The sequence below is a fragment of the Melozone crissalis genome, unplaced genomic scaffold (assembly GCF_028551555.1).
Source record: "Melozone crissalis strain CALT ecotype California unplaced genomic scaffold, PUWL_Pcris_2 ptg000279l_1, whole genome shotgun sequence".
Taxonomy (NCBI): domain Eukaryota; kingdom Metazoa; phylum Chordata; class Aves; order Passeriformes; family Passerellidae; genus Melozone; species Melozone crissalis.
The window spans coordinates 122468-150458 of NW_026536033.1; the positions used below are offsets into that span (position 1 = coordinate 122468).

At 53.9% G+C, this 27991-nt stretch overlaps 1 protein-coding gene across 1 annotated transcript; it reads right to left on the reverse strand.

The window, feature by feature from the left end:
• Window positions 1–8: 8 nt before the first annotated feature.
• On the reverse strand, window positions 9–27982 carry LOC128949759 (serine/threonine-protein kinase pim-1-like). Its single transcript, XM_054294617.1, has 6 exons — window positions 27901–27982; window positions 27000–27380; window positions 26610–26786; window positions 26193–26323; window positions 25091–25259; window positions 9–19 (listed from the first exon to the last, which is right to left on the reverse strand). Exons 1-6 carry the CDS (start codon window positions 27980–27982, stop codon window positions 9–11), a joined length of 951 nt encoding a protein of 316 aa, XP_054150592.1.
• Between the last annotated feature and the right edge of the window lie 9 nt (window positions 27983–27991).

Sequence of the window (27991 nt, forward strand, 5' to 3'; positions counted from 1 at the left end):
GATTGGTCCTAAGAGGGGTCTAGGGGGGGGGGAGGGGACGTCGTGGGAGGGTCTGGGGGGGTTTTGGGGAGGGGTCGTAGGAAGGTCTTGGGAGGGTCTGGGGGCGTTGGGATGGTCCTGGAGGGAGTTTGGGGAGGGCTCTGGGAGGTCCTGAGGGTGTCCTGGGAGGGTTTTGGGGAGGGGCTCTGGGGGCTCTAGCAGTGTGATGAACAGGGCCATTGGAGCAGCTCCTTTCCAAAGGCCTTTATTAAAGACAGCTCTGGGTGCGGAACCCGAGGGGTCGCGCACGGCGCCGCTGCTCCCACAGGACCGCGCTGAGCAGCAGCAGCAGCAGCAGCGCAGCTTTGTCTCCCGGCACAGATGGGGCTTCCGGCCTCACCAGAGTCCTTAGGAAGGGAACGTTGGCTTGGAGCTTAGGGGGATCCTCCAAGCCGAGCACTATTAAAATTATGGTGGCAGGATGGAATCCGGCTCTGGTCAAGGGTGGGTGATTTAGTGTGGTTCTGCTGGGTTAAAGTCATCATTTATGTGCTGGTTTGTTGTTTGAGAGGGTTCATGGAGTTCCCATAGCCTCTCAGTTTAATTCAGTCTTGGAAGGGAAGGGATACAAATCCAGGCTGAGACGGAAAGAGGCACAAATACAGAGTATGCCGGGGAGAGATACAAATACAGGGTAAAATGGGTGACACTGAATAGCGGCAACTAAAGGCAAGTCCTAGAACTGTAACATTCAATGTTTAACAACAGACCAACACTTCAAATTCAGACCCTATCAACTTCATTAACATCAACCAGCAATTACTGCTCTGAAAAAGAGCTCTCATCTCCAGCGTTTCATTTCTCAAATCTATTGGAGCAAACATGAGCAATGTGCCCTGCTGGTGTTTAGATGTTCTGAGTCCCTCAGCTGTGAGTTGGGTTCCTGTGCTGTCTTGCCTGGTGCTTGCTGGATGTGCTGGAACAAAGACCTTGGGCCCTTGATGGAAATGACCACAAATGAGTTCCTTGTGATTTACTGGGCTCAGAGTAACAGGGATCAAATTCAGGTTTGATCTAGAAAATGCTTCTTCCCTGTGAGGGTGGTGAAGTCCTGGCTTCACAGGTTGCTCAGAGAAGTAGAGTAAATTAAGTTTCAGAATTCTTCCTTTCTGTCCCATTCCTATTCCGTAAGTTCAGGTTTGGTTTTCAGAGTGCCACCTTCTTTGCTGGTTGCCGTTTGTGTCCTGCATTCTCTCCTGCCTCCCTTTGTCTGCTCCTTTTCCCTTCCAGGGTCTCTCTTTACCTGTGGCAGCTCCCAGACAAAGACCCTCCCCTGATTTTTTTTTCCTTCCCCATCCAGGTGCTCAAACAGCCCTGGATGAAGTTACGGAAGCTGGCAGTGAAATGTCTGTGTAAGATCTTGCTGCACTTGTGTCTTGGCCCCTTCAGAATTTGGCCTTGAAGGGCAGGAGCATCTTTTCCTTGCTGGCAGCTGGAATTGCAGCCCATGGCAGTGTGTGCCAGACATGTCAGAGGGCAATTGCTGAGGCTGCCGGGGCACTGCTCCTGCCAGGGGAGCTGTGCAGGGCAGGGTCAGGCTGCAGCACCTGGCTGGGCTCCCTGAGCAGACAGCAAAGGTGGCTTTGCTGCACATTCTGCAGCTGGGAACAGAGGGAAGAAGGGCAGGGAGTCCCTGACAGAATCCTGGAATGCTTGCGGCTGGAAGGAACCTGCCCCCAGACCCCAGTCGGGCCCAGCCCTGGATGTCTCCAGAGATTCCCCCAGACCCTCTCCCCAAACCCTTCCAGAACCCCTCCCCAAAACCTCCAAAACCCTCCCAGGACACCCTCAGGACCCCCCAGAGCCCTCCCCAAACTACCCCCAGGACCATCCCAACACCCCCAGACCCTCCCAAGACCTTCCTATGACCCCCCCCCCCCAAAACCCCCCCAGACCCTCCCACGACCCCCCCGCCTCCCCGCAAGACCCCTCTTAAGAGCCATCCGCACCACCCAGGTCCCCACACAATGCCCCAGGACCCCTCCCCAGACCCCTCAGACCCCCCTAAACCCCCGGAACCCTCCCCAAAGCCCCCCCAGACACCCCCGGACCCTTCTCCGCCCCCCCAATCCCCTCTCAGGCTGCAACTGGAACCATGCTAGGGGCAATTGGGATCCTACTGGGATCACAGTGGAATCAGCTGGGCCCACACTCGGGAAGAATGGGATCATACTGGATCACACTTTCAGCAACTGGGACTGCATTGAGAGTGGCTGTGAGCAACTGGGATCAGGCTGGAAGCCACTCCAACCAACTGGGAGTGACTGGGAACATGCTGGGGCAACTGGGTTTTCCTGGGAGAGACTGAAACCATAGTGAGGGTAAATGGGAGCAACTGGAACCATGCTGAGTGATAATGGGAGCAGCTGTGTCCATGCTGGGGTCATACTGGGATCACACTGGCACTGACTAGGATCATACAGGGTGTGACTGGAAGAGTACTGGGAGTATCTGAGAGTGACTGGGATCCTACTGGAACCAGACTGAGAGTGACTGGAAAGGTGCTGGCCGTGACTGGAACCATACTGGAGGTGAATGGGAGCAACTGGGCCCACACTGGGAGTGACATGGAGTCACTCTGGCCATGACTGGAATAACACTGGGAGGATCTGGGAGTGACTGGGGGTCATACTGGTGGTGACTGGGAGCAACTGGGATCATAGTGAAAGGGACTGGGATTGTAGCAGGAGTTTCTGGGATCATTCTTGGAGCCACTGGGATTGCAATGGGTGTGAATGGATCCTGACTGGGGGTTACTGGGAGCTACTGGGCCCATGTTGGAAGGAAAATGTGGAAACATTGGGAACAACTGGAATCAGCTGGAAGGTACTGGAACCATGCTGAGAGGACTGAGACTACAACTGGGATCATAGTGGGAGCAACTGGGACTACACTTTGGGCAACTGACAGAAACTGGGATCATGCTGGAGGCAACTGGGAGTAATTGGGAAAGACTGGGATCATTCTCAGGTAACTAAAGCCTTACTGGGGCAACTAGGATAAACTGGGAGTGTTTGTAACCACAGTGGGGGGACTGGAACCACACTGGGAACAGCCGAGACCATGCTGGGGACAACTGGGAGTGACTGGGACCATGCTGGGAGGGACTGGGACTATTCTAGGGACAACTGGGATCATGCTGGGATCACAGTGAGAGCAGGTGGGTCCATGCTGGGTTAGACTGGGATCACACTGAGGGTGATTGGAATCATGCTGGGATTGATTAGGAGTGGCTGTGAGCAACTGGAATTGTGCTAAAAGCAACTGGGAGAAAGTGGGAGTGACTGGGAGCATGTGGGGGAGGTGACTGGGATATACTGGGAGAGACAGAGAGTCACTGGGATCACACTGGAGGCTACTGGGGTCAGGCTGGAATTTACAGGGAGCAACTGGGATCACACTGGGGCACTGGTATCAGACTGGGAATGATGGGATCATACTGGGAGTGGCCACAATCATACTGGGAGCAGAGTGGGTGTGACTGGACCCTGAATGGGGGTTACTGGGAGCTACCAAGCCCATTCTGGGAGCCAACTGGGGGCATAATCAGAGGAAATGGGAGCAACTGGGATAAAACGGAGGGCAAGTGAACCACGCTGAGGTAACTGGGAGTGCCTGGCAATGACTATGACAATGTTCAGGGCAACTGGGATGTACTGGGAGGGTGTGAGACCATACAGGTGGTGACTGGGACCAAATTGGGAGCAACAGGGAATGTGCTGGGGGAACTGGGAACATGCTGTGGGCAAGGGAGAGTGACTGGGGCCCTGCTGGGAGAGACTGGGATCATACTGGGAGTGACTGGGGTAACTGGGAGAACTGGGAACACGCAGGATGAAAGCAGCAGGAACTGGGAGCAACTGGGACCTTGCTGGGAGCAAATTACAGCCTGTCTCCTCCTCCTGCCCCGTTCCCGAAGGCCGAACCGTGAGGGGAAAGGGGCGGGGAAAGGGCGGGAACCGTGAGGGGAAAGGGGTGGGGCCAAGGGGACGCGCGGTCCTAAAAGGGCCCGGTTTGTTTTAAAATCATCCAAAAGCGCCTCAAATGCAGGTGACATCCTAAAATCAGCCAAACGGGATTAAAATTATCCACAGGGGTCTAAAATCCAACTAAAGGGGCCTAAAATTGCCCAAACTGGTTTACACCTCCCTCAAAATGGCCTAAAATCAGCCTTAAATCTCCAAAACGGGCTTCAAATCCACCCTGAAAGCACCTGCTTTGGCTTAAAATCTCCCAAACGAGCTTAAAATCCATCTGTCTTTGCCAAAAATCACCTAAATTGACCAAAAATCAGGCAAATGTGCCTGAAAGCAACACAAAACGACCTAAAATCACCCTAAATGACTTGGTTTGACCTAAAATTATGCAAAGAAGCAAAATCCTACTCAAACGGGCCCAAAATCTAAAAAAAAAAAAAAAAGAACCTAAAATCACTCACACAGGATTAAATTCACACATATGGGCCTCAAATCACCCAAAGGGATCTAAAATCCCCCCTCCAACCCACCAGATTCAGCCTCAAATCAGCCTAAGGGGCCTAAAATCCACCCTGCAAGCCTGGGAATGGCTGCCAGGGATCTGAGCCCACCCTAAACCTGCCCAGGGTGGCCCAAAACGCCCCGAGGGGCCGAGGCTGAGGCCGAGCCCGGGATGGGCTCCGGGCTCGCTCCGGGCCCTCCGCCTTCGCTCCGGGGAGTTTTGGCCGCGGCCCCGGACGGGCCGGGGCGGGACTGGGAGGGACCAGGGAGGGCTGGGCAGGGCTGCGGCATTTGGGGCTTTGGGGCTGGGGGAGTTTGTTGGGAGTTCAGGGGCAATTATTGGGGTTTTGGAGAGAGTGATTGGGTTTGGGGCAGTTGGGGAATTTTGGGGGATTTTGTAGATTTTGGGAGGTTTGGGTTATGCCGGAAGGGTTATTGTGGGGTATTTTTTTCTGGAGGTTTTTGGGGGTTTATTGAAAAATTTTCTTTTTTTTATAATTGGGGGGGGAGGTTACTGGAATTTTGTGGGGATTTTTTGGGAATCCTCTAAAGTTTTGGGGGTTTTATTGGAATTTCTGGGAGATTTTGGGTGGTTTTATTAGAATAAAAGAGGCATTTAGTGGGATTCTTTGGAGGTCTGGCTTTTTTGAGGAAATTTTTGGCGGTTTTTTGGGATTTTTGTGGGATTTGGGGGAGTTTGTGCTCTTTTTTGGTGTTGCAGGGATTTCTTTGGCTCTTCTGGGGGATTTTGTGGGGTTTCTGGTGGTTTTGGGTACATTTTTGGGGGATTTGTGGGGCTTAATTGGGATTATGGGGGGGGTTGTTGGGATTTCAAGAGATTTTGTGGGCTTTTATTGGGATTCTAGGGTGTTCTAATGGGATTTTTTGAGATTTAATTGGTATAATATGGGTTTTAATGGGACTTTCAAGAGATTTTGGTGCCTCTCAGTCCTTCCCTACATCCAGGGACAACTCCAAAGCCCCCTCAGACCACCCAAGGCCCCCTAAAATTCCACTAAAACCCCTAAAATCCCCTAATAATTACAGTAAGATCCTCCAAAACCGAAGAGAATCCCACAAAATCCTAATGGAACCGACCAAAATTAAAAAATACTCCCAAAATTTTCAATAAATTCCCACCCAAGAAACCAAACCCCCTGCAAAACCCCAATAAACTCCCTCAAAATCCAAAATCCTCCAAATCCACAACCCACGTAAAAACCCAATAATGCCCCCAAAAACCCAAAACTTCTCCCCTAAACAGCAAAATCCCCCAAAGCCCAAAAAGAGACCTCCAAATCCCCAAAACCCCTCCCAAAATCCCAAAAAAGGCCCCAAACCCCCCAACTCAGTGGGGCTGTCCTGGATCAGGGGGCACCGGCCGGTGCAACAGGAGCCACTTCAGGGGGCCCTCGGAGCCTTTTGGGGAGGGGGCACCATGGATACCCCCAAAAACCGGGGGAGGGAACCCCTGCTTTGCCCCCTCCCGCCTGAAACCCCCAGACCCCGGTTCAGAGTGGGCCTGGGACCCCGCGGGACCCCCAAATCTCCCCCAGGACCTCCCTGAGATACCCCCCAGACCCTTTCCAAGACCCCACCCAGGACCCTGCCAGGACCCTCCAGGCCCCTCCCCAAACCCAACTCAGGCTCCCCCAGCCCCTCCTCAGATCCCCCCAGGACCTCTCCGCAAAACCCCACAAACCCCCCCGAGTCCCTCTCCCAAAACCCTTCTAGAGCCCCAAAGCCTCTTCCCAAAACCCTCCCAGGACACCCTCAGGACCTCCCAGAGCCCTCCCCAAACTCCCCCCAGGACCATCTCAACACCCCCAGACCCTCCCAAGACCTTCCTACGACCCCTCCCCAAAACCCCCCCAGACCCTCCCACAACCCCCCCCCACCTCGAGACCCCTCTTAGGACCCATCCGCACCCCCCAGGTCCCCCCACAATGCCCCAGGACCCCTCCCCAGACCCCCCTGACCTCCCCAAAACCCTGGATCCCTCCCCAAAGCCTCCCAGACCTCCCCAGACCCTTCCCCGCCCCCCCGATCCCCTCTCAGGCCTATCCCGCTCCTGTCCCGAGCCCGGAGGGTCCCGGCGGCGGCGGGGAAGGGGGCGCCGCTTCCGGCTCGCCTCTGATTGGCGGGGCTGCGCGGGGAAGGCGGGCGTTCCTGAGGAGAGACGCACTGTGATTTGTTAGTCCAGGGACTTGCAGCGTGGTGATTGGATGGTTCGGCGGTGCGCACCGCCATTGTTGGGAGCCCACGCATGCGACGGAGACGGGAGATTGTGAGGGGAGAGCGGCTGAGGTGGGGCCGGGGGAAACTGGGGGTTTGGGGCGAATCTGAGGGGAAATTGGGGATTGTTGGGGCATTGACGGGAAACACGGGGGTGTGCGATAGGTTTGGATTGAATGAGGGGGTCTGAGAGGGCTTTGGTGGGTCTGAGGAGGCTTTAGGCAGCTTTGGGGGAGGCTTGAGAGGGTCCGGAGAGTTCTCAGGTGGGTGTAGGGGCATCTGAGGGGAATTGGGAGGGTCTGAGGGGATTTTGGTGGATTGTGAGAGGAACTGGGGGGTTCTGAGCGGATCTGGGGGGTTCTGATGTGGCTCTGGGGCTAATTTGGAGTCTGAGGGGATTTCATAGTAGTTGGGCGGGATTGAGGGGTCTGAGGGAGATTTGGGGCAGTCGGATGGATTTGGAAGGGTCTCAGGTGGGTCTGGGTAGAATCTTTGGGAGAACTGGGGGGTCTGAGAGTCCTGGGGAGGTTTTGGGGTCCATGGTGGTTCTGGACCAACCCTGGGGGAGCTGTGGGGCGTTTGGCATTCATGGAGGGGTCCCGCGGGGTCCCAGGCCCACCCTGAACCGTGGTCTGGGGGTTTTAGGGTAAGGGGGCACAGCAGGGTTTCCTCCCCCCCCTTTTTTGGGGGTCTCCCATGGTGCGCCCTCCCGAAAAAGCTCCGAGGGCTCCTGAAGTGGCTCCTGTTGCACCGGCCGGTGCCCCCTGATCCAGGGCGGCCCCACTGAGTCTGGGGGGGTTCAGAGGGGATTTGTGGGGACTTTTGGGCTTTGAGAGGGCTTTTGGGGATTTTGGGGTGGCTTTTTTGGGCTTTGGGGAATTTTGTTGGGAGTTAGGTGGAAATTATTGGGTTTTTTGGGGAGAATATTGGGTTTTGGGATGGTTACGTGATTTTGGGGGGTTTTGTTGATTTGGGAGGTTTTGGATTTTGGGTCTTATTTTGGGGTCATGGGGTTTTCTTGGGGGGGAATTTCTTGAAATTTTTGGGAGTTTTTTAAATTTTTGTGAGTTCCACTGAGATTTTCGTCGATTATCTGGGATTTTAAGGGTTTCTTGTAATTTTTGGGGATTTTGTGGGGTTTCGTGGAATTTTAGGGGGGCTTTGGGGCATTCCTTGGGTATGGGGAAGGGCTGAGAGGCATCAAAATCTCCTTAAAGCCCCCAGAAGTCCCAAAAAACCCACTAAATCCCAATTAAATCTCTCAAAATCCCATCAGAACACTCTAGAATCCCAATAAAAGCCCACAAAAATATCTTGAAATCCTAATCATCCCAAAAATCCTGATTAAACTCTGCAAATCTCCCAAAATTGTCTCCAAGACAATAAAAAGTGCCAAAAATCTCTCCAAGATCCAAAGAAATCCTGGCAACACACAAAACCCCCCACAAAAGCCCCCAAATCCCACCAAAAATCCCAAAAAACCCCAAATCCCCAATGAATCCCACGAAATGCCACCACAATACCAGTAAAATGCCCCAAAATCTCGTAAAATCCTAATAAAACCCCCAGAATTTCTGAGAATCCCAAAAAATCCCACAAAATCCCAGTAAAACCCCAAAATTCAAAAAAAGCAACAAAAACTTTCAATAAACCCCCAAACACCCCCAGAAAAACTCCCCCTCAAAATGCCAATAAAATCCCCCAAAATCCAAACCCCCCAAAATCCACAAAACCAGCCACTCCCAGTCAATCCCAGTATGATTCCAGTCGCTCTCAATGAGATCCCAGTGTAACCCAGTATGGACTCAGCTGCTCTCACTGTGATCCCAGTGTGATCCCAGTTGTTCCCAGCATAATTCCAGATGTTCCCAGTTCCTCCCATTATGATCCCAGTTGCTCCAAGAATAGTCCCAGTCCCTCCCAGCAGGGTCCCAGTCATGCCCAGTTGCCTCCAGGGTAGATTCAGTTTCCCCCAGCATTGTCCCAGTTGCTCCCAGCATGATCCCAGCTGTTGCCAGTGTGGTTCCAGTCCCCCCAGTATGGTTAGAGACACTCCCAGTTTGTTTTAGTTAGCTCAGAATGATCCCAGTCTTTCCCAGTTACTCCCAGTTTCCTGTAGCAGAATCCCAGTTTCCATCTGTTTCACAAAGTGTGGCTCCAGTTGCTCCCAGTATGTTCCCAGTTGCCCCATTGTAGTCTCAGTCCTCTCAGCATGGTTCCAGTACCTTCCAGCCAATCCCAGTTGCTCCCAGTGTGTCACATTTTCCTCCCAACATGGGCCCAGTAGCTCCCAGTAAGCCCCAGTCAGGTTCCATTCACACCCAGTATAATCCCAGTATGAGTGTAGCCACTCCCAGTATGATCCCAGTCACTTGCAGTCTAATCCCAGTTGCTCCCAGTCACTCCCAGTCTGATGCCAGCGTCCCCAGTGTGATCCCAGTTGCTCCCAGCATGGGCCCAGCTGTTCCCAGTGTGCTTCCATCACTCCCCTATGGTTACAGACACTCCCAGTATGGTCCCAGTTGAACCCAGTTGCCCCTGCTCTAGTCCCAGTCACGGCCCATATGATCCCAGTCCCTCCCAGCACAGTCCCACTCACTCCCAGTTGCCCCCAGCATGGTCCCAGTTGTCCCCAGCATGGTCCCAGTTGTTCCCAGTGTGGTTCCAGTCCCCCCAGTATGGTTACAGACACTCCCAGTATATCCCAGTTGCCCCCAGCATGTCTGTAGTCATTACCAGGCCCTGCCAGTGGCCCCAGTAAGGTGTCAGTTCTCCCAGTATGATCCCCCAGTCATGCCCAGTATATCCCAGTTGCCTCCAGCATGCATCCAGTCCCTCCCAGTTCCTCCAGTTTACTTGCAGCATCATCCCACTTTCTCTCAGTTGCTCCCAGTAGCCCAAAGTGTGATCCCAGTCACTCCCTTTCAACCCCAGTATGATCCCAGTAAGCTCCAGTTTGATCCCAGTCACATGCCAGCCCTCCCAGTGTGGTCCCAGTATAATCCCAGTTGCTTCCAATCTCTCCCAGTATGGTCCCAGCTGCCTCCAGCGTGGTTCCAGTTGCTTCCTGGATCAACCCAGTCAGTCCCAGTTTGACGCCATTTGCTGCCAGCGTGCTCCCAGTTGCTCCCAGTCAGGCCCAGTATGGGGGATGATGTGCAGGGTGTGTTCCCAGTCACTCTCAGTTACTCCCAGTATTAGTCCAGTCCCTCCCAGTATGATCCAAAGATGATCCCAGTGTGCTCCCAGTTCCTGCCAGTATGAACCAGTTGTGCTCCACGTGGTTCCAGTTGCTCTCTTTCACCCTCACTTTCCTTCCCGTCACTCCCAGTATCTCCCAGTGTACCCCAGTTCCCTCCAGCATCTTTCCAGTTCCTTCCAGTATGATCCCATTTGTTTACAAGCACTCCCAGTCAGCCTCAGTGTAGTGGCACTCACTGCCAGTATGATCCCAGTCACCTCCAGCATGATCCCAGTTGAAGTTCAGCAGTTTCCAATCACCCCCAGCATGCAGCCAGTCACTCCCACTTCCTCCCAGTTTCTCCTATCATGTCCCCACTTGCTCACAGCTACTCCCAGTCATCCTCAGTATAATGCCAGTCACTCCCAGTGTATTCCATTTGCCGCTAACATAGTCTCAATTGCTCCCCACAGGCTCCTGCTCACTCCCAGTATGATCCCAGTATGATCCCAGTGTCCATCAGTGCGATCACACGCTGGCCTGGCATGGCAGTACGATCCAAGTATGATGTCAGTACAGACACAGTACAATCCCAGCCACTCCCAGTATGTTCCCAGTATAATATCAACACAAACCCAGTACAATCCCAGTACAATCCTAGTAGGATGTCAGTACAAACCCAGTACAGCCCAAGTCACTGCCAGTACAATCCCAGTCCAGCCCGGTCCCTGGCAGTGCTGCCACTGCTGGGATCCCCCAGCCCTGGTGCGTTCCCCCTGGTGGATGTGCCGAGGGGGGCTGTGGCCAGGGGGAGCGCACCAGGGGGCGTTCCCCCTGGCGGATGTGCCAAGGGCTGGCAGTGGCCAGGCAGGGTCCCCAGCAAGGCCCAGTTTGGATGTGCAGCCCCCAGTTTGCCCAGTTTGCCTCTCCTTTGGCCTGGGCCTCGTTACCCCCGCCCGCAGCGGCTGGGAGCAGCCGAGAGCCCCGCGCTGCCCATCCCGACCTGTCCCCGCTCCTGCCACAGGCTGCCAGGGCTGCGGGAACGGGGCATCGAGGGTGTGACTGCTGCTGGGGGAGGAGGAGGAGGGAGGGAAGGGCAGGGATGGAGGGGGAGAAGGAGGCGGGGTTAGGGGGGAGGAGGGATGGAAGAGGAGAGGGAGGAAGAGGAGGGACAAAGGAGCATCAAGGAAAGGAGAAAGAAGCCCTCAGTCGTGCCTTCCTTGAATTCTCAGCCCCCACCCGTGGGATCATTGCCCCCCCACAACGCGCAGGTGAGCGGCGATTGGGGGGGGGGAGGGGGAGCTCAGCCCAGATATCCCGGGGGGTCCCTGGCTTGGGTTTTTTTGGGGGGATGTTTGGAGAATGAAGCAGTCCAAGGCTGAGCAGAAAAGGCCCCTTGGGGGGACATCAGGGAGTGCCGGTGTCGGCTGCCGGCAGAGGCAGCCTGGAGGAGCAGAGCCCTGTGTGCCCCAGGAGCCCAAAGTGGGGAGCCCAGAGAGGGGGCAGCGCCGCCATTGGCGGGAGCCTCAAGAGCCTGGAGAGGGGCAGGGGGGACTCCTTGGAGCCGCTGCAGCCCAGAGCAGAGAATGAGGGGAGAAGGGAGCCCGGGAGCCCAAACAGCCCCAGCATCCCGAAATGTCGAGAGCCAAGAGGGGGGAGCTTTTGGCATTGCTGGGACAGTCAGCAGCCTTGGGAGGGCAGGCACCGAGGAGAATGGGGGCCCCCAATGCAAGCGTGACCCCAGCAGCTGAGACAGGGGGAACCCCCAAACACCAAAGAGGAGGGACCAGGGACAGGAAACTCCTGGGAGGCTTTTCCAGGGCTGAATCTTGGTGTTTGGGAGGTTTTTATGCCACCCAGATTGCCACTGACTCCTAGAGATGGACTTGGGCAGAGGGACCTTCAAACTCAATGTGGTCATCCCTTGTTTTTCCCAAACCAGGATTTCCCATTCCCAGCCCCTGGGAGGCTGTGAGGAAGAGGAATATGCCCCAGGACACTGAGGCAGGTGAGGAGGAAGTCAGTGCCCGTTTCCCCTCTGTGCTGCTCCATCTCCCAGCCCAGCATGGCTCCGGCTGCAGCACAGCCCTGGGGGGGATCTCCTTGCCCTTGCCTGTGGTACGGAGGCAAATCCTATCCTGTCCTTGTCCTTCCTCCCCCAGAGCAGGAGCTGAGCATGGAGAGCAGGGAGGACAAATGCCCGCTGCAGAACCTGGTGGAAGAGGCCGTTTTGAGCGGCTCCGTGGCGCAGGAAGACAATGGGGAGGAAAAGCCCTCGAGATGCCACACGAGGAGGGGTTGCAAACGCAGCTGGCTGGGATCTGAGGGGGAAAGAGCCAGCCTGGGCTGGGAGGGCGGCCGGAGATGGAGCCAGAGCTCGGAGCTGGTGTTCCATGAGCAGCTCCATGATGGGGAGAAGCCCCAGAAACGTGTGGAGTGTGGGAAGAAGTTCCGGAGGAGCTCCGACCTGATCAAGCACCAGAGGACCCACACTGGGGAACGGCCCTACGATTGTGATCAATGCAGGAAAAGATTTAAGACCAGCTCCCATCTCCTCCAGCACCAGCGCACGCACACAGAGGAGATGCCCTTCCGCTGCCCCGACTGTGGGAAGGGATTCAGGCACAAGTCCCATCTTGTCATGCACCAACAAATCCATACTGGGGAGAGGCCCCACAAGTGTGAGGAATGTGGGAAGAGCTTCAGCCGGAGCTCCAGCGTGATCCGGCACCAGGTAATCCACACCGGGGAGAGGCCCTATGAGTGTGGGCAATGTGTGAAGCGCTTCAGCTTGAGATCCCAGCTGATGAGGCACCAGGTGGTCCACACTGGGGAGAGGCCCTATGAGTGTGAGGAATGTGGGTAGAGCTTCAGCTGGAGCTCCACCCTGATCAGGCACCAGAGGACCCACACTGGGGAACGGCCCTACAAGTGCGATCAGTGCAGGAAGAGATTTAAGTCCAGCTCTGATCTCCTCGAGCACCAGCGCATGCACACAGAGGAGAGGCCCTTCCGCTGCCCCGACTGTGGGCAGGGCTTCAGGCGCAAGTCCCATCTTGTCATGCACCGACAAATCCATAGTGGGGAGAGGCCCCACGAGTGTGAGGAATGTGGGAAGAGCTTCAGTCGGAGCTCAACCCTGATCAGGCACCAGAGGACCCACACTGGGGAACGGCCCTATGAGTGTGGGGAGTGTGGGAAGAGGTTCAGACAGAGCACCAACCTGATTCAGCACCGGAACATCCACACTGGAAAACGGTCGCACAGGTGTGGGAAATGTAGAAAGAGCTTCAGGCAGCATTCCCACCTGATCTACCACCAAAAGATCCACACTGGGGAGAGGCCCTACGAGTGTGATAAATGCAGGAAGAGGTTTAAGACTAGCTCCTATCTCCTCCAGCACTATCGCATTCACAGAGAGGAGAGGCCCTTCCAATGCCCCAACTGCGGGAAGGGATTCAAGCACAACTGCACCCTCGTCACCCACAGGCGCATCCACACTGGGGAGAGGCCCTACGAGTGTGACAAGTGTGGGAAGAGCTTCTCACAGCGCTCTCACTTGAACAAGCACCAACGGAGCCACCAGTAAGGGAAGCCCTGCGAGTGCCCCGAGTGCGGGCAGAGCTTCGTGCGCTGCTCCAGCTCCATCCCCCACTGGAGGAGGCACTTTGGGCACAGCCCTGGTCACTCACATTCCTGTGATCCATGTTGGGAACACACCTGGCTGCTTCTCCTTTCCGTTTGGCCTGAATTTTCTTCTGCTTCATCTTCATCTCTTAAAAGCAGCCAAACAGGGTTAAATGAATGAAATTGATCAAAGATGTCCAAAGTCCCTCCATTAATCAGGAGTTTAAGGGGGAATTTAGGACTTGGGGACACATTCTGTGTGGAGTGGCTCTGTGTCTAAGAGGCAGGAATTTGATTTCACCCTTCTTGTGTTGCTAAGAACTCCTCCCTTGACCCAAACCCCAACTCCAGCCCTGGGATACCCTATAAAAACCCCATGGCTCTGCCTTTGCCCTGTCCGTCGGGGGTCAGAAATGGATTCTGGAGCTTTCTCAAACCAAGACCCAACTTGTTTGTTCCCGACATCAGCAGCTGCAGCCTCCCTGGATACCATGAACTCTGGAGAATGGGGGCAGCCGGTGAGGACAGGTCCTGGATTGCAAGATCAGTGTGTGTTCTGTTTGCCATCTGTCAGAGGTGGGGCAGTTATCTTCTGTTCATTGGGCAGTTTATCTCTTCCACAACCAATCCTCCCTCCAGGAGATATCTTCTGATAATGGACTGGCCATTAATTATTAATTATCTGCTGTTAATGGGCCATTGAGTGTCCCTGCATGGCTGATAAAATGACATTCTGCCATTAGGTGATGTTCTGCCCAGGAGGAGGAGCCAAGCATTCCTACCTGGATAGAATCTGAGGTTTGGAACACCACAGCAGCCTTTTCCCACTGGATTCCCAGAGGATCAGCCTTTTCCCAGTGCATTCCCAGAGGAGCAGCTGTCTTCTCCACTGTATTCCCAGAGGACGGAAGATTCCCCGGCCCATCTGCAGCAGCCCGGACCTTCAGAGGAAAACTCCACCCTTCTCCAGGCTCCCTGCTCCAACAGAACTACACCTGGCACTGCAGGAGGGCTGCAGCCACCATTCACTGGGACTGCTGCCAACAACCTGACCCACAGGGTGTCAGGTACTGTTCTGACTCTGTCAGTGGTTTTGTTTGTTTGTACTACAGCATTTGTATTTTTAATTTTTCCTTATAAAACCTGTTATTCCTATTCCCATATCTTTGCTTGAGAGCCCCTTAATTTCAAAATTACAACAATTCAGAGGGAGGGGGTTTACATTTTCCATTCCAGGGGAGGAACCTGCCTTCCTTAGCTGACACCTGTCTTTTCAAACCAAGACAATAACAGTTACTTTAACACACAGATATAAAATACATTTTAATATCTTTGAAAAGCCAATATTACAATATATGTGTATAACGATAGTGACCTTAAAAACATGGGGGTAGAAAGCTTATGAGGAGGGGAATTTCCAGTAAGGGAAGCAAAATTCCCAGTACTGGGACTCGGCCATGGGACCGACATCTACCATCATTCAGCGAGAGGTTTATTTTTGTGGGTACGTATTATAATATTGGCTTTTCACAGATATTAAAATAGATTTTATATGTGTGATGTTAAAGTAACTGTGTTGTAAAGATATAGTTTTGTTTTCTGTCATTAATTAAGCTTAGTGAAATAGCTGCTTGTGTTAAACTGCCTGCTTGAATGGGATAACATCCAATGCACACAGGATGAGAACACCTGTACAGATCTGCCAACTATCAGCACTCCCCATCTGAAGGCAGAGTGGACCAAGGCCCAAAAACTGGAGGTGATAAGAATGGACTAAAACCACAACCAAGGAATCTGCATGCCCTAAAAAGGCAGATCCAAGGAAGAGCCATGCTAAACCGTTCTTGAAGCATGTAAACTAGTTTGGGGGTAAAGTTTGCTGTGCATGAGGGTCTATGAATATGCAACAGGCTGATGTAAGGGGAAAGGTATTTCAGGGGGATCCCAGGTGCCAAGATGCACTCGGCCTTGATAACCTTTGCTCCATGGTCCTAGTCTCCCATTGTCCTTTATTAAACTTTTTACATTTTCACAGGAGAGTGAACATGTTTTTCACATTTAGGAACGGTTTAAATTTTTTTGTTTTTCGTGGGAGGGAGTTTTGAAGAGCTACAAGTGGCTATTCACGGGACCATTTCACAGGCTCTTGTCACCTTTCCTGACACTCTGCTGCAGCTCATGGAGAGTAAAGCCCTGGAGGCTCGTTGGGGGTGGTTATGGATGATTGCAGGCAGCGCCTCGATGCCCTGGATCAGCGGTGCCCCCTCCTGGGAACCCCCACATTTTGGGGGAGAATTTGGAGGGTTTTGAGGAGATTTGAGGGAGATTTTGTCTGGGTTTGAATCCTACGCCAAATTTGGTGTCCGGGAGGTACCAAAACCACCCAAAATCCACCCAGAATTGACCCAAAATTACAAAAAATTAACCCAAAATTTCCTCCAAATCCATCCTTTGGGGGTTTGGGGGAGATTTGGAGGGATTTTAGGGGAATTTTAGGGGAGAATTTTTAGTGGGTTTGAATCCTACGCCCACTTCGGCATGCATGAGGTACCCAAACCACCCCCAAAATCCACCCAAAATTTTTCCTGAGGTGGTTGGGAAGAAGTTTGAGGGGGTTTGAGCTAATTTGGGGGTTCCGGGGGAGATTTTATGGGGGTTTTTGGCAGTCATCATCATCCAAAACACAACACCCCATGCCAAAGCCTAGACCAAACCGTAAGGACTGTGCCCCCCATGGAGAGGAGATCAAAGAACTGCACCCCTCCTGGGGAGGAGATCAAAAGCCAGAGGAGACTGAGCTATTAACTCATTAAGTAAAAACGTATTCATTTAATCAAGTATCATCATTTCTGTTACTTTATCCTTTGTGATTAAGTCTCGAATGCTTTTCTATTCCTTGTTAATTTAGCTGAATAATATTCATTTTGGTTTGTAAACTATTAAGTCATATTCCTGATCTTATATATGTGGTCCCATATGTCTAATAAACCACAAACTTACAATTTAGCAGCAGTTTTAATTGAGATAAAATAATTCGATCAAATAGCATCCAGTAGTTACAAAAAGAAATTTGGCAGTGGTTCAGATAAAGCATAAGCAAAACTGATCGATTGGGGTACAGGGAGGGCTTCCCACCCTGCCTCACGTGCAAAAGGCAAAAGGATCCAAATACAGCTTATATACTGTGTGCTAATACATATTCATCAATATTTTCCTGTAAATCTCCTCCTATTTCCGATTCTTGAAATCTACATCACCACAGCACACACAGCGCATGCTTCCGCTATGGCTAAGGGGGCTTCTGGCTCTTTGGTGCTCTTCTTGGAGGAAGGCCAGCAGTCTTCCTCGCTGTCCTCTGAATAACCTGGCAGGTTGTGCACGTGCCCCAAGTCCTGTGTTATGTAAGTAAGCACTGTGTTCTAAGTAAGCCTTATTATTTTATAGATAAGAGCACTATTTTAGACTCCCTGTCTGGAATTGTCCCTACTTTATTCATGTCACGGCCGATCCTGTCCTGGGAGTTGTCTTAACTTTGTCTTGATGCCAATTCTGACTTGGGAGTCTTCCTAACTTTTGTTCATCAAGGCCAATTCCAATCTCCTGTATACTTTTTCCCACATGTATCATCTACAAAGAAACCCATTTGCTTCATAATTGTAGATAGGGACAGGCGCTCCGGAAGATTATGCTATGTCACGGAAAGGCAGGACCCCCTGTTCTCCTAAGATAAGAGATTACCCTAGGAGTGTGGCCCCACTAACAGTAGTGCTAGTAACTTTCCATTCCTTACCCAGTAGTTTTCCATTCCTTGCTAACCATAGATAATAAGGACAGACCCCCTTTTTGACGTAGAGAACCCCTTAGACTATAAAACCCCACGAGAAGAAGTAATAAAGGCCTTTGGACCGTCTACCACATTGGTGTTAGCGTGTGTTCCTGGCCTGAGCGACCCTGGAGAGTGGGTCGCCGTGCTGTTTCCTCAGAACCAGGTCTCCTTGCCTTGCAGAAGGCAACAAGTGGTGCCGAGACCCGGGAAAGCTGCAGCGCCTGGGGAACGGGGATTCTCTTGGACAGAGGACGGCGGCTGTGGCAGCAGGCCTGACCACAGCGGGAGGGACGCCTCCGGACCAGCGTGGACCATGGAATCCACAGCGAAGGTCGTAAGTCAGGCTCACGAGCAATGGGGAATTAAAGGTGAGCTCAGGAACTCTAATCTTGCTATTGCAAGGCTCCTAGAGCTGGGGACGATCGAATGTCCGGTAAATATATTATATTTGGAAGCGCGGGAGAAGTGCACTGCCGCCTCAGCAGAGGACTCTAAGTCCGCAGGCAGTGGTAAAAACCTCAAAGTGTGGGGGAAAGTAGGAGAGGCCCTACGCAAGACGTTAGAAGAACAGGAGACGCGGGAAGCCGCGCGTACACGTTTATTAGCTACACCAAAGCTGGAGGTGGGGGCCGCGACGCAGACCGCCTCTGAGAGCGATCGGATTGAAGGCGAGAATATGCGGGGGCTGGGCGCGTTCCACCCCTTCCTGAGCCTGAGCCCAGACCCCCCGGAGCCCCCAGGAGACCCCCCGGAACCCCCAGAAGACCCCCCGGAATCCCCAGGGGACCCCCCGACCCTCCCGCAGAGCCCGCCGGGTCCTAGCCCCCCCGTGGAACCATCTGAAAAATCCGCGGTTTCTCTATCTGTCTCTTCCCCGCCGGTCACCGATCCGGTGCAGGAGGCAGAGCAGCGCGCGCGATGCTTCTGGTAGGGACTCGCGGAGGAGGCGCGGAACGCGGCCGGATTGTCGGACCCCATAGGGATCGATAAAAACGCCCCCCCCACCATATGTGTTTGAAAATGGCACCGAACCACGTGGTCAGGGCGGAAGGGAGGAGACGGGGGGCGGAAATGCAGTCAGACTGCTTAACATCGCATGCGCGGGCGAGCAGGGAGGGGGGGCGCTCCCCGCAGTAGAGTGCAAAACCAACCAGAGCGCTCTATCCAAATTACGTCCTTATAGGGTAAGGACCTCCCCCGGCAGGAGGCGGGGGGAGCCCAGGGGGCGGGAACGGCACCACCCCCAAAGGGAGGAGCGAGGTTGAAGCCGAACAAGATGGCACGGAGCACCGGAAGTGTACTGGCAGTCAGCTTCTGGCTCAGAGTCAAGTAACAGCTGCTCAGACAGCTCGGAAGAGCCGACCGAGCCCGGCTGGGACTCGGAAACCGAGAGAGCAGAATTAATGCGGTTTCGAGCGAAACCGAATAAAGCTTTAAACAATATCGGGAAACAATCGCAACACAAACTCACCGATTGGGGAAAAATAAGAGCAGCCTGTGGGGACCGGGCACTGGCAGCCTCCATGCACGCTTTCCCGGTGGGGGTTGCCGGAATGCGGGGGAACCACCAAAGGGCATATACCCCAGTTAACCCAAAAGAAGCCAAAGCGATTTCAGAAATAGGGCTCAACTCAGCTGTAGTACCCACTCTTGAGGACGACCTTTCTAGCAATAACGATCTGCTCACTTTTGATATTACGCAAATAAGCCGCATGCTTTTTGATGGGGCGGGGCGGATTGTATTTAAGCAGGAAAGGCAGGACGACTGCGTTAGCCCAGGCTTCTGGGGAAGGGCAGCAACTCAGCGAGCTGTCCCCAGCCGGCACAGCTTTCCCTGGCAGCACTCTCACTCCAAGCACGCCCGAGAGGGACCTGTTGGAGCTGTGGGAAGACGCCTCGCTAGGGACTGTAGATCCTGGCCCCGGGGAAACGGGAGAGGGAGGGGGCGCGCGGGCCACACTCAGCCTCCTCCCGCTGCAAATGCGAGACAGCCCAGCTACAGCAACCCCCAGTGGGGCAGGGGACCCTCATTCCCTATGCCCCCACAGGGAGCAGTCAACTTTGCAAAATTCTCCACCCCTGTTAGGAAGGGACGTCCTTTCCATGCTCGGATTTCGGATTACAAATTTATCATGAGGGCCACTGCCATACACGCCCCGCTGCCAATCAAATTGACTTGGAAATCATCAGACCCTGTATGGGTTGAGCAGTGGCCCCTGACAGAGCCTCGAGTGGCAGCTTTGCTGGAACTGGTCGACCGCGAACTGCAAAAGGGTCACATAGAACCCTCCACCAGCCTATGGAACACCCCTGTATTTGTGATCCCCAAAAGGTCCAGAGAAGGCTATCGTCTCGTCCACAACCTGAGAGAAGTGAACAAGACGATCCGACCCATGGGTCCAGTCCAGACACTGCTACCCACGAACTCAGCCATCCCCACAGGGCAGCCGTGCGCAGTACTGGATATCAAGGACTGTTTCTTTTCAATACCTCTGCACCCTGAGGACAGAGAACAATTCGCGTTTTCCATGGCGTTTCGAAAGGGCGAGCGGCCCAACCTTCGCTTCCAATGGAGAGTATTTCCACAAGGCCTTGTCGACAGCCCACCATATGCCAAATCACCGTGGACAAAGCACTAATGCCGGTCCGACACTCCTACCCCACCGCAACCATCATCCAGTACATGGACGACATCCTGGTCGCAGCACCATCGACAAGCCAAGTAGATCACCTGGTGTCCACAATCACGGAGACCCTTCAGGCCAACAGCTTCGAGATCGCGAGCGCAAAGATCAAGAGAGCACCCTGCGTGACCTTCCTGGGAGTAGGAATTACAAGCTCCTACGTGACACCCCCCGAGATGATGGTCAACCGAGACGTCAAGACGCTCCATGACGTGCAACGCCTGGTGGGATCGCTGCAGTGGCTTCGCAACATTGTCCTGATTCCTCCCGAGGTCATGGACCCTCTATATGACCTCCTGAAAGGAAAGCACCCCTGCAAGGAGCTGACACCGCAAGCAACGAGCTCCCTCGACTTCATCGAAAGCCAGATGTCCACTGGCACACTTGCCAGGTGGAACCCAGCCGTGCCACTGGACCTGTACATCCACTTTACACCGAAGGGGGGAGTGGGAGAAGTGGCCCAAGGACTTGCAGAAAAGGCCCGGCCGATCCAATGGGTGGTCCTCGGAAGACCCGCTTGTGCATTTTCCCCAGGAATCGAATGCATCGCCAGCCTCATCATGAAAGGCAGGAAACTCGCCTTGAAACACCTAGGGACCGAGCCGACAAGCATCCACCTTCCATTTCGCAAGCAGCCGACCACGGAGTCAGCCACAATATCGGAGTACCTGGCCCTTGCTCTCTCCAGCTTCGGAGGAGAAATCTCCTACTTCTCCAGACCACCCTGGACTCAGCTGCTGACCATTGTCGACATGGACATGCCACCGAAGATCAAGGACAGACTGCAGCCAGGACCAACGGTCTTCACAGACGCTTCCTCCACGACTTCAACCGCAACAGCAGTGTGGCAGGCAGGAGAGCAATGGCACTGCGTCAAAACATGTGACTCCACACTGTCAGTGCAACAACTGGAGGCAGCAGCAGTGGGTTTGGCGTGCAGACTCTTCCAAGACGAACACCTCAACACCGTAACAGACTCCATATTCGTGGCAAGGCTCTGCCTAGCCATGGCAGGACCAGGTGTGTCAACATCAGCAGCAGCCCTAATGCTGGAAGAAGCACTCTCCTCGCAACAGGGCACCGTGTCAGTCATTCACATCAACAGCCATGACCCAGTCAAAGGTTACTTCCAGATCGGCAACGACAAAGCGGACGCCGCAGCAAAAGGTATTTGGACCTTGCAAAAAGCTCGTCAACTGCACGAGTCGCTCCACATCGGAGTCAAAGCACTGGCGAAGAGATGCGGAATCTCGACAGCGGACGCCAAACATGTGGTAGTCACCTGCCCTCATTGCCAGAAGTCACCCCTTTGGACCTACGGAGTCAACCCGAGAGGTCTCAAGCCCTCAGAAATCTGGCAGTCAGACTTCACCTTATGTCAACTGCTGAAGCCCCGAGCATGGCTTGCAGTGACAGTGGACACTTATAGCGGAACGATCATAGCCACACAGCACCCCAAAACTAACTCCAAAGCCACAATTCAGCACTGGGTGACAGCCATGTCTTGGCTTGGTATCCCCAAGCAGATCAAAATGGACAATGGCTCCAATTTCACCTCCAAACCAGTACAGCAATTCGCCTCGAAATGGGGCATCACGTGAGTGCAAGGTATCCCGTATAACAGTACCGGACTGGCCATAGTTGAGAGAGCAAACCAGACCCTGAAAACCAAGATAGAAGTGTTGGCAAAAGCAGAGGGCTTTGCCAATTCCATTCCCCCAGGAGATCAGGCACGTATGCTGGCAACCGCTTTGCTGGCACTGAATCAATTCCCTAGGGGAGATGAAACAAACAGTCCCGTCCAAAAACACTGGGCCACTCGAACGCTAGAAGAGGGCCCACAGGTGGTAATTAGAAATGAGCTAGGCGAGTGGGAATGGGGTTGGAGACTGATGCTCACGGGGCGAGGATACGCAGCTGTCAAAAAGGACGGCAAAATCAGGTGGTGTCCACTTAAATCGATTAAACCGGACTTTCATAGCGAGCAGAATGAGACTGACGAGAATTGCGAGTCTTTGTCAACAGGAAATGCTTGTGGGACGTCCTCGTGACGCGTACGTCCCGGTTCCAGACGAAAGTGACAGACCACCAAGCCGTCAGGCAGCGCCCGAGAGACCCGCACGGGTGAGACCCAAGCACCAAGGGTGTTTCTGTGGGATTTTGCTGTTGGGGCTTGTCGCCAGAGGGCAAGCCAGCCCAGACCACTACCCCCATCGGCCCTTCAGGTGGGTCATGCGACACCTTAGGAGTGGCAAAGTGCTCAAAGAAATCACCACACCAAACACCCCATCCTTCGTGCTCCGCATCACCGACCTGTTTCCAGGACAGCCAAAGGTAAACCCCTATTCCCCACACGTCACACACTCGTACCTATCCTACTGGTGCCCAGCTTCAAACCCTGGGAAAATCTACTGCAATTACCCAGGGTGGGGATATTGTGGGCACTGGGGCTGCGAAACCATAGTTACAGATGCCAGACGGTCGGGGCCTGGGTGGGATCCACAAGAGCCAGACAAATTCTTACAGTTCACCTGGGCACCCATCGGCTGCAAAACACCCTTCTTCTTTCTAGGAAACTTCCATCGAAACCGACATAAAATCCCTAGATTTTGGGCATGCACTGATTACAACATGACGGTCTTGCAGCCAGATCACCCTAGCTGGGCCACAGGCAAAACGTGGACAGTAGTCCTTCAAGGGTCAAAAGAGAGGGTGAACGTGCAAATTATCAGGCTCCAACCGTTGACACCCCGAGCGGTCGGACCCAACAAAGCGATTAAAAGCGTGACGAAAGGGAGAAACGTAAGCTACCCCAAAGCCTTACCCACAGGGGTCAGCAATGTCCCGACCGGTCAAGCGGAAACCTTTCAGATGAGCCACTTAACCGAGTCAGACTCAGACCCAATCCTTCGTATGTTAGAAGCTACCTTTGTATCCCTGAACGAATCCAACCCTAACCTAACCGAATCCTGCTGGCTTTGTTATGATGTCAAACCCCCCTTTTACGAAGGAGTCGCTCTAAACACTCCCTTCAATTATTCCTCAGCCGATGCCCCTCACCAGTGCAGATGGGATACCCCTCGCAAAGGAATCACCCAGAGTCAAGTCACAGGCCGAGGCAGATGCTTTGGCAATGCAACCCTAGCTAAGTGGGGAGGCAACATCTGCACCAAAATTGTCAAGCCTAACAGGAAAAACAATAAGTGGGCAGTCCCATCCGCATCTGGGATGTGGGTTTGCCAGCAATCTGGAGTGAGTCCTTGTGTGTTCCTTCCCAAATTCAATGACTCTAACGACTTCTGTGTCCAAGTTCTGATTGTTCCTAGGGTCCTGTACCACTCAGACGAAGAAGTGTACCATCTTCTTGAGGAACCCAGCCGGATCCACAAAAGAGAAATAATGACAGGTATAACTATCGCAATGCTGCTCGGCCTGGGAGCAGCCGGAACAGCCACGGGTGTCTCAGCCCTAGCGACCCAGCACCAAGGACTGTCCCAGCTGCAACAGACCATTGATGAGGACCTGCAAAGGATCGAGAAATCCATCTCCTTTCTAGAGAAGTCGGTCTCCTCACTCTCAGAAGTGGTCTTGCAGAACAGGCGAGGCCTGGACCTCCTGTTCATGCAGCAAGGGGACCTGTGTGCTGCCTTGAAAGAGGAGTGTTGTTTCTATGCAGACCACACAGGAGTAGTGAGAGACTCCATGGCAGAGCTCCGGAACTGACTGGCTCAGAGACAGAAAGACAGGGAAGCCCAACAGGGCTGGTACAAGTCCTGGTTCAATCAATCACCTTGGCTAACCACTCTGATTTCTGCCCTGATAGGTCCATTGGCGATGCTGCTTCTAACAGTTACCTTCGGACCATGCCTGCTGAACACGCTGGTCTCGTTCGTTCAGAGCCGCCTGGAACAGACCAACATCCTGTTCTTAGGCCGACAACAATTGCTGTGAATTCAACCAGGGAACACTGCCAGTCACAAGATTTTCCAAACTTGTCTGGCAAAAGCTTACTCAGGTTTTCCAAAACCCCTTTCCCTTGTCAAGTCACAACCTTATACCTCATTTTAGTACCTATGTATATGACTACCTCATTCATTTGTGAAAAAGGGGGGGGAGATGTGGTAGATAGGGGCAGGCGCTCCAGAAGATTACGCGATGTCACAGAAAGGCAGGACCCCCTGTTCCCCTAAGATAAGAGATTACCCTAGGAGTGTGGCCCCACTAACAGTAGTGCTAGTAACTTTCCATTCCTTACCCAGTAGTTTTCCATTCCTTGCTAACCATAGATAATAAGGACAGACCCCCTTTTTGACGTAGAGAACCCCTTAGACTATAAAACCCCACGAGAAGAAGTAATAAAGGCCTTTGGACCGTCTACCACATTGGTGTTAGCGTGTGTTCCTGGCCCGAGCGACCCTGGAGAGTGGGTCGCCGTGCTGTTTCCTCAGAACCAGGTCGCCTTGCCTTGCAGAAGGCAACACATAATATTAATCATATTTACATTTCCAATTATTTTCCAAAAATATTGATATAATTACAATTTTCTTAGCATGAACCACATCCATTTATCACAGGAGGCCAAAAGCTTGGAAAAGGATGAAAGAAACGCTCCGATGATGACAATGACAAAAAACCCCCAATTTATTTTTGACAGCAAATGAACGCCAGTCGCCCTCCAGCCCTCCCAGCCTGGCAGGCCAAGTGGGGTGGTTCCCATGGCATGAGGCGCTGGCAGCCTGCGGAGAGAAACCAGAGAGCCATGGTCAGTCACAGCAGGCTCCTGTGCCCCTGTCCCACCATGGCTGTGCCCAGGCCAGGCTGCTGGCTGTGCTCAGAGCCCAAACCTCCCGAACCATTCTCTGTTTTTAGAGAAGGGCAGCGTGGCAGGCCACGTTCCACCTCCTCTGCTTAATCACGGCACAGCAACCTCCTCAGCAGCTGCAGGAGCGGGATGCCCGTGTGCCCGCTGCCGCCTGCCCACAGCCCTTCTGCCAGCCCAGCTGTGGATCCGGGTGCCCACCTCTGGAGAGCTGCTGCCAGGAGAGGAGCCGATCCCGCACCAGGTCCTCATCCTTCTGGAAGGGGCTGTCTCTGCAGACTGTGGCCCCTGGGGCAGCACTGGCACTGGATGCGCTCCATGGATGCTGCAGGTGCTTCCCCGTCCAGTCCGGGCACCAGGTGTAATCCTCCTGGGAAAAACAAAGAACAATTGCATGAAAGTCAATTCAAAACGAGACCTGGAAACAAGAGAAAGCACAAAGCCTGTCACCGTTTCACAGGCTTGTAGAGGGTCTGACCACTCCATGGGAGAATTAAACCTGTCCACAGGTGGGGAAAATCCCCACCTTTCCCGCCCATAAAGGCACCCCTTCCTCAAGGGCCTGCAGAGCAGGCCAACTGGGGCACGGCTTCGCAACCTGCCCCCTCTGCTGCCCCTATCCACATGGATGGATGCTTTTGTCAGGCTGGCTGCCCCCGCCTCAGCCCGTGCCAGGCTGGCTGGCAGAAGCTGTCAGCAAGGCCAGGAGCCGGCTCTCCTTCCACAACATCCGTCCCCTGTCCCGCCAAAAAGCAGCTCGGCGGCCGGTAGGAAAATTAATATTCCCCAGCACCGCTGAGTGGGGAACCTCCGGCACGTGGCCAGGCCGAGCCCTGCCGTGCCTGGAAGCACCAGCATCCCCCCGTCCCTGCGCTGGCTGGGGACTCATCTTGATTCCATCGGGGCGCAGAGCGTGTCCTCCAGGCAGGGGCCACAGCCAAAGCCAATGGGCTCTGCCCTGCCAGCGGCCAGCTCCAGGATGGTGTTCCCAGCTCCACGTCGTGCTCCAGAAGAACACGCCAGTTGTGCCTCGGCTTGTGGGGACATCACGATGCCATTGAGCTGCAGGGGGATGTTTCCCCTGTCTCAGTCTGTGGCACCTTCACCGCCCTGCCACCACTTCTCCAATGGGACAGGCAGCATGGAGCCGCTCCCTCCACAGCTCATGGGGACCAGAAGAAGCATCTCCTCGGCTGCGCTCTCTCCTCCGTGCTGTGGCTACAGGGAAACGCTCCGGGGTTTTCTTCCAGCGCCACGAGACACGTGCCGCTGCTACTTGCTGGGCTCCTGGATCCTACTGTGCACAGGGATGCATCTCTGCTGTCTCCTGGGCCAGGCAGGGCTCCTGCAGCCAAGAATGCTCAAAAAGGTCCTCCAGTGATGGCCTGTCTGTGGGGTCCATGCAGAAACACCACCTGATGAGGTGCTGGCACTCTGCAGAGAGAAGCCAGAAACCACTGCTCAGCAGGACAAGGCTCCAGTCCATGCCCTCCCACATTCCACAGTGCCCAGGCCACACCAGGAGTGCTCAGAGCTGCACCCAAAAGCTTCCTATCGATCCTCTCTTGCGGAGGACACCAGCACAGAGGCACAGGTGCCACCTCCTTCAGCTGAGCCCAGGAGATCCACCTCCTCACCAGCTGCAAGAGCAGGACGCTTATGTGCCAGCTGCCTCTCACAACCCCGTTCTTCCCCTCGTGCCTTGAAGGCACATCCCCACCTTGAGACATCTGGGGTGGGAAGAAGAGCTGGCCCTGGACGATGTCCTCGTTGGTGTGGAAACGATGGTGCCCGCAGACCAGCTCACAGAGCAGGATGCCCAGGGACCAGATGGTGGCTGGCTGGCCATGGTAGCAGCCAAAGAGGATCCACTCCGGTGGGCTGTACTCTGAGGTTCCTATGGGACACGGGGGCAGCTCATCAGGCCCTGCTGCCCCCTCCCTCCCAGCCAGCTCCTGTTCTACAACAGCCAGCCCCTGCCCTGCCAAAAAGCAACTTGGCTGAAGCTGGCTGAAGAAGGATTCCCCCTCCTTCCTTCCCTCCCTCTTCCCGCTCTGCCAGCCAAGGGGGGAACCTCTGCTGCCTGGCTGGGTCCCGGCTTTGGGCTCACTTGACATCCGGGTGTAGAACGTGTCCTGGAGGACCATGCCGCAGCCAAAGTTGATGAGCTTTGCCTCACCTGTGGCCAGGTTGACGAGGACGTTCTCGGCCTTGATGTGGCAGTTCAGGATGCTGCACCTGCTGCAGCGCCGCACGGCCTCCAGCACCTGGCGGAGCAGCCCCTGCGCCACGGGCTCTGTCAGGAACCGCCACTCGTGCAGGAAGCACCAGAGGTCCTGAAAGCGCTGCGGACGCTCCATGAGCAGTGCGAAGCCCTTGGGCACCTCGAACCAGTCCAGGAGCTGCACGATGCTGCGGAAGCCAGGCCACGACACGTTCCACAGCAGCGCCGGCTCCAGGGGCACAAGGGTGCCCTTGCGCTGCGGGAGTGCTGGGATTCATAAAATGAGAGGGTTTTTAGAAAAGTGATTATAAAGGCAGGCTTTTGACAGTAGAATTGTGAACATTGCTAATACAGTGAAAAGCTTTCTAAGCAGTAGAGCAGACTTGAGAAATTGCACAATAGACTTCTGTAATCTTTCTTTATAGATTGCAACAAGGTTATTTAATGTATATCTTTAGAAGGTTAGGATGAATGATTCTCTGTGCTTTGTCTCTCATGAATGAGCTATTGTGCTAAGTACCATTACGTATGTTTCATATGATTGGATAGAATTTTTGTCAATATGTTTTGCTCTATGTGTCATTAGCTAAAACCTAGGCTGAGATGGCTTTATGCTATGCTGTAATGTAACACCCCCTTGGCATTTCCTTTGGATCAGAGAGCTGTTAACATAATCTGTCTCCATTGTCCTAACAATGTACTGAGACTGATGTGTTGAATAAATAGCTCACGACACTGGTTTGGATGCCCCGTCTCGTTCATGAATGTATATAGTGGCCAGTGGCACAGGGGACCGTGATGCCGTCAGCGGGGCCGATGCTGCGCCGCACCTCGGGCAGCCCCTGCCCGGCCCCGCTGCAGCTCGCCATGGCCCGGCC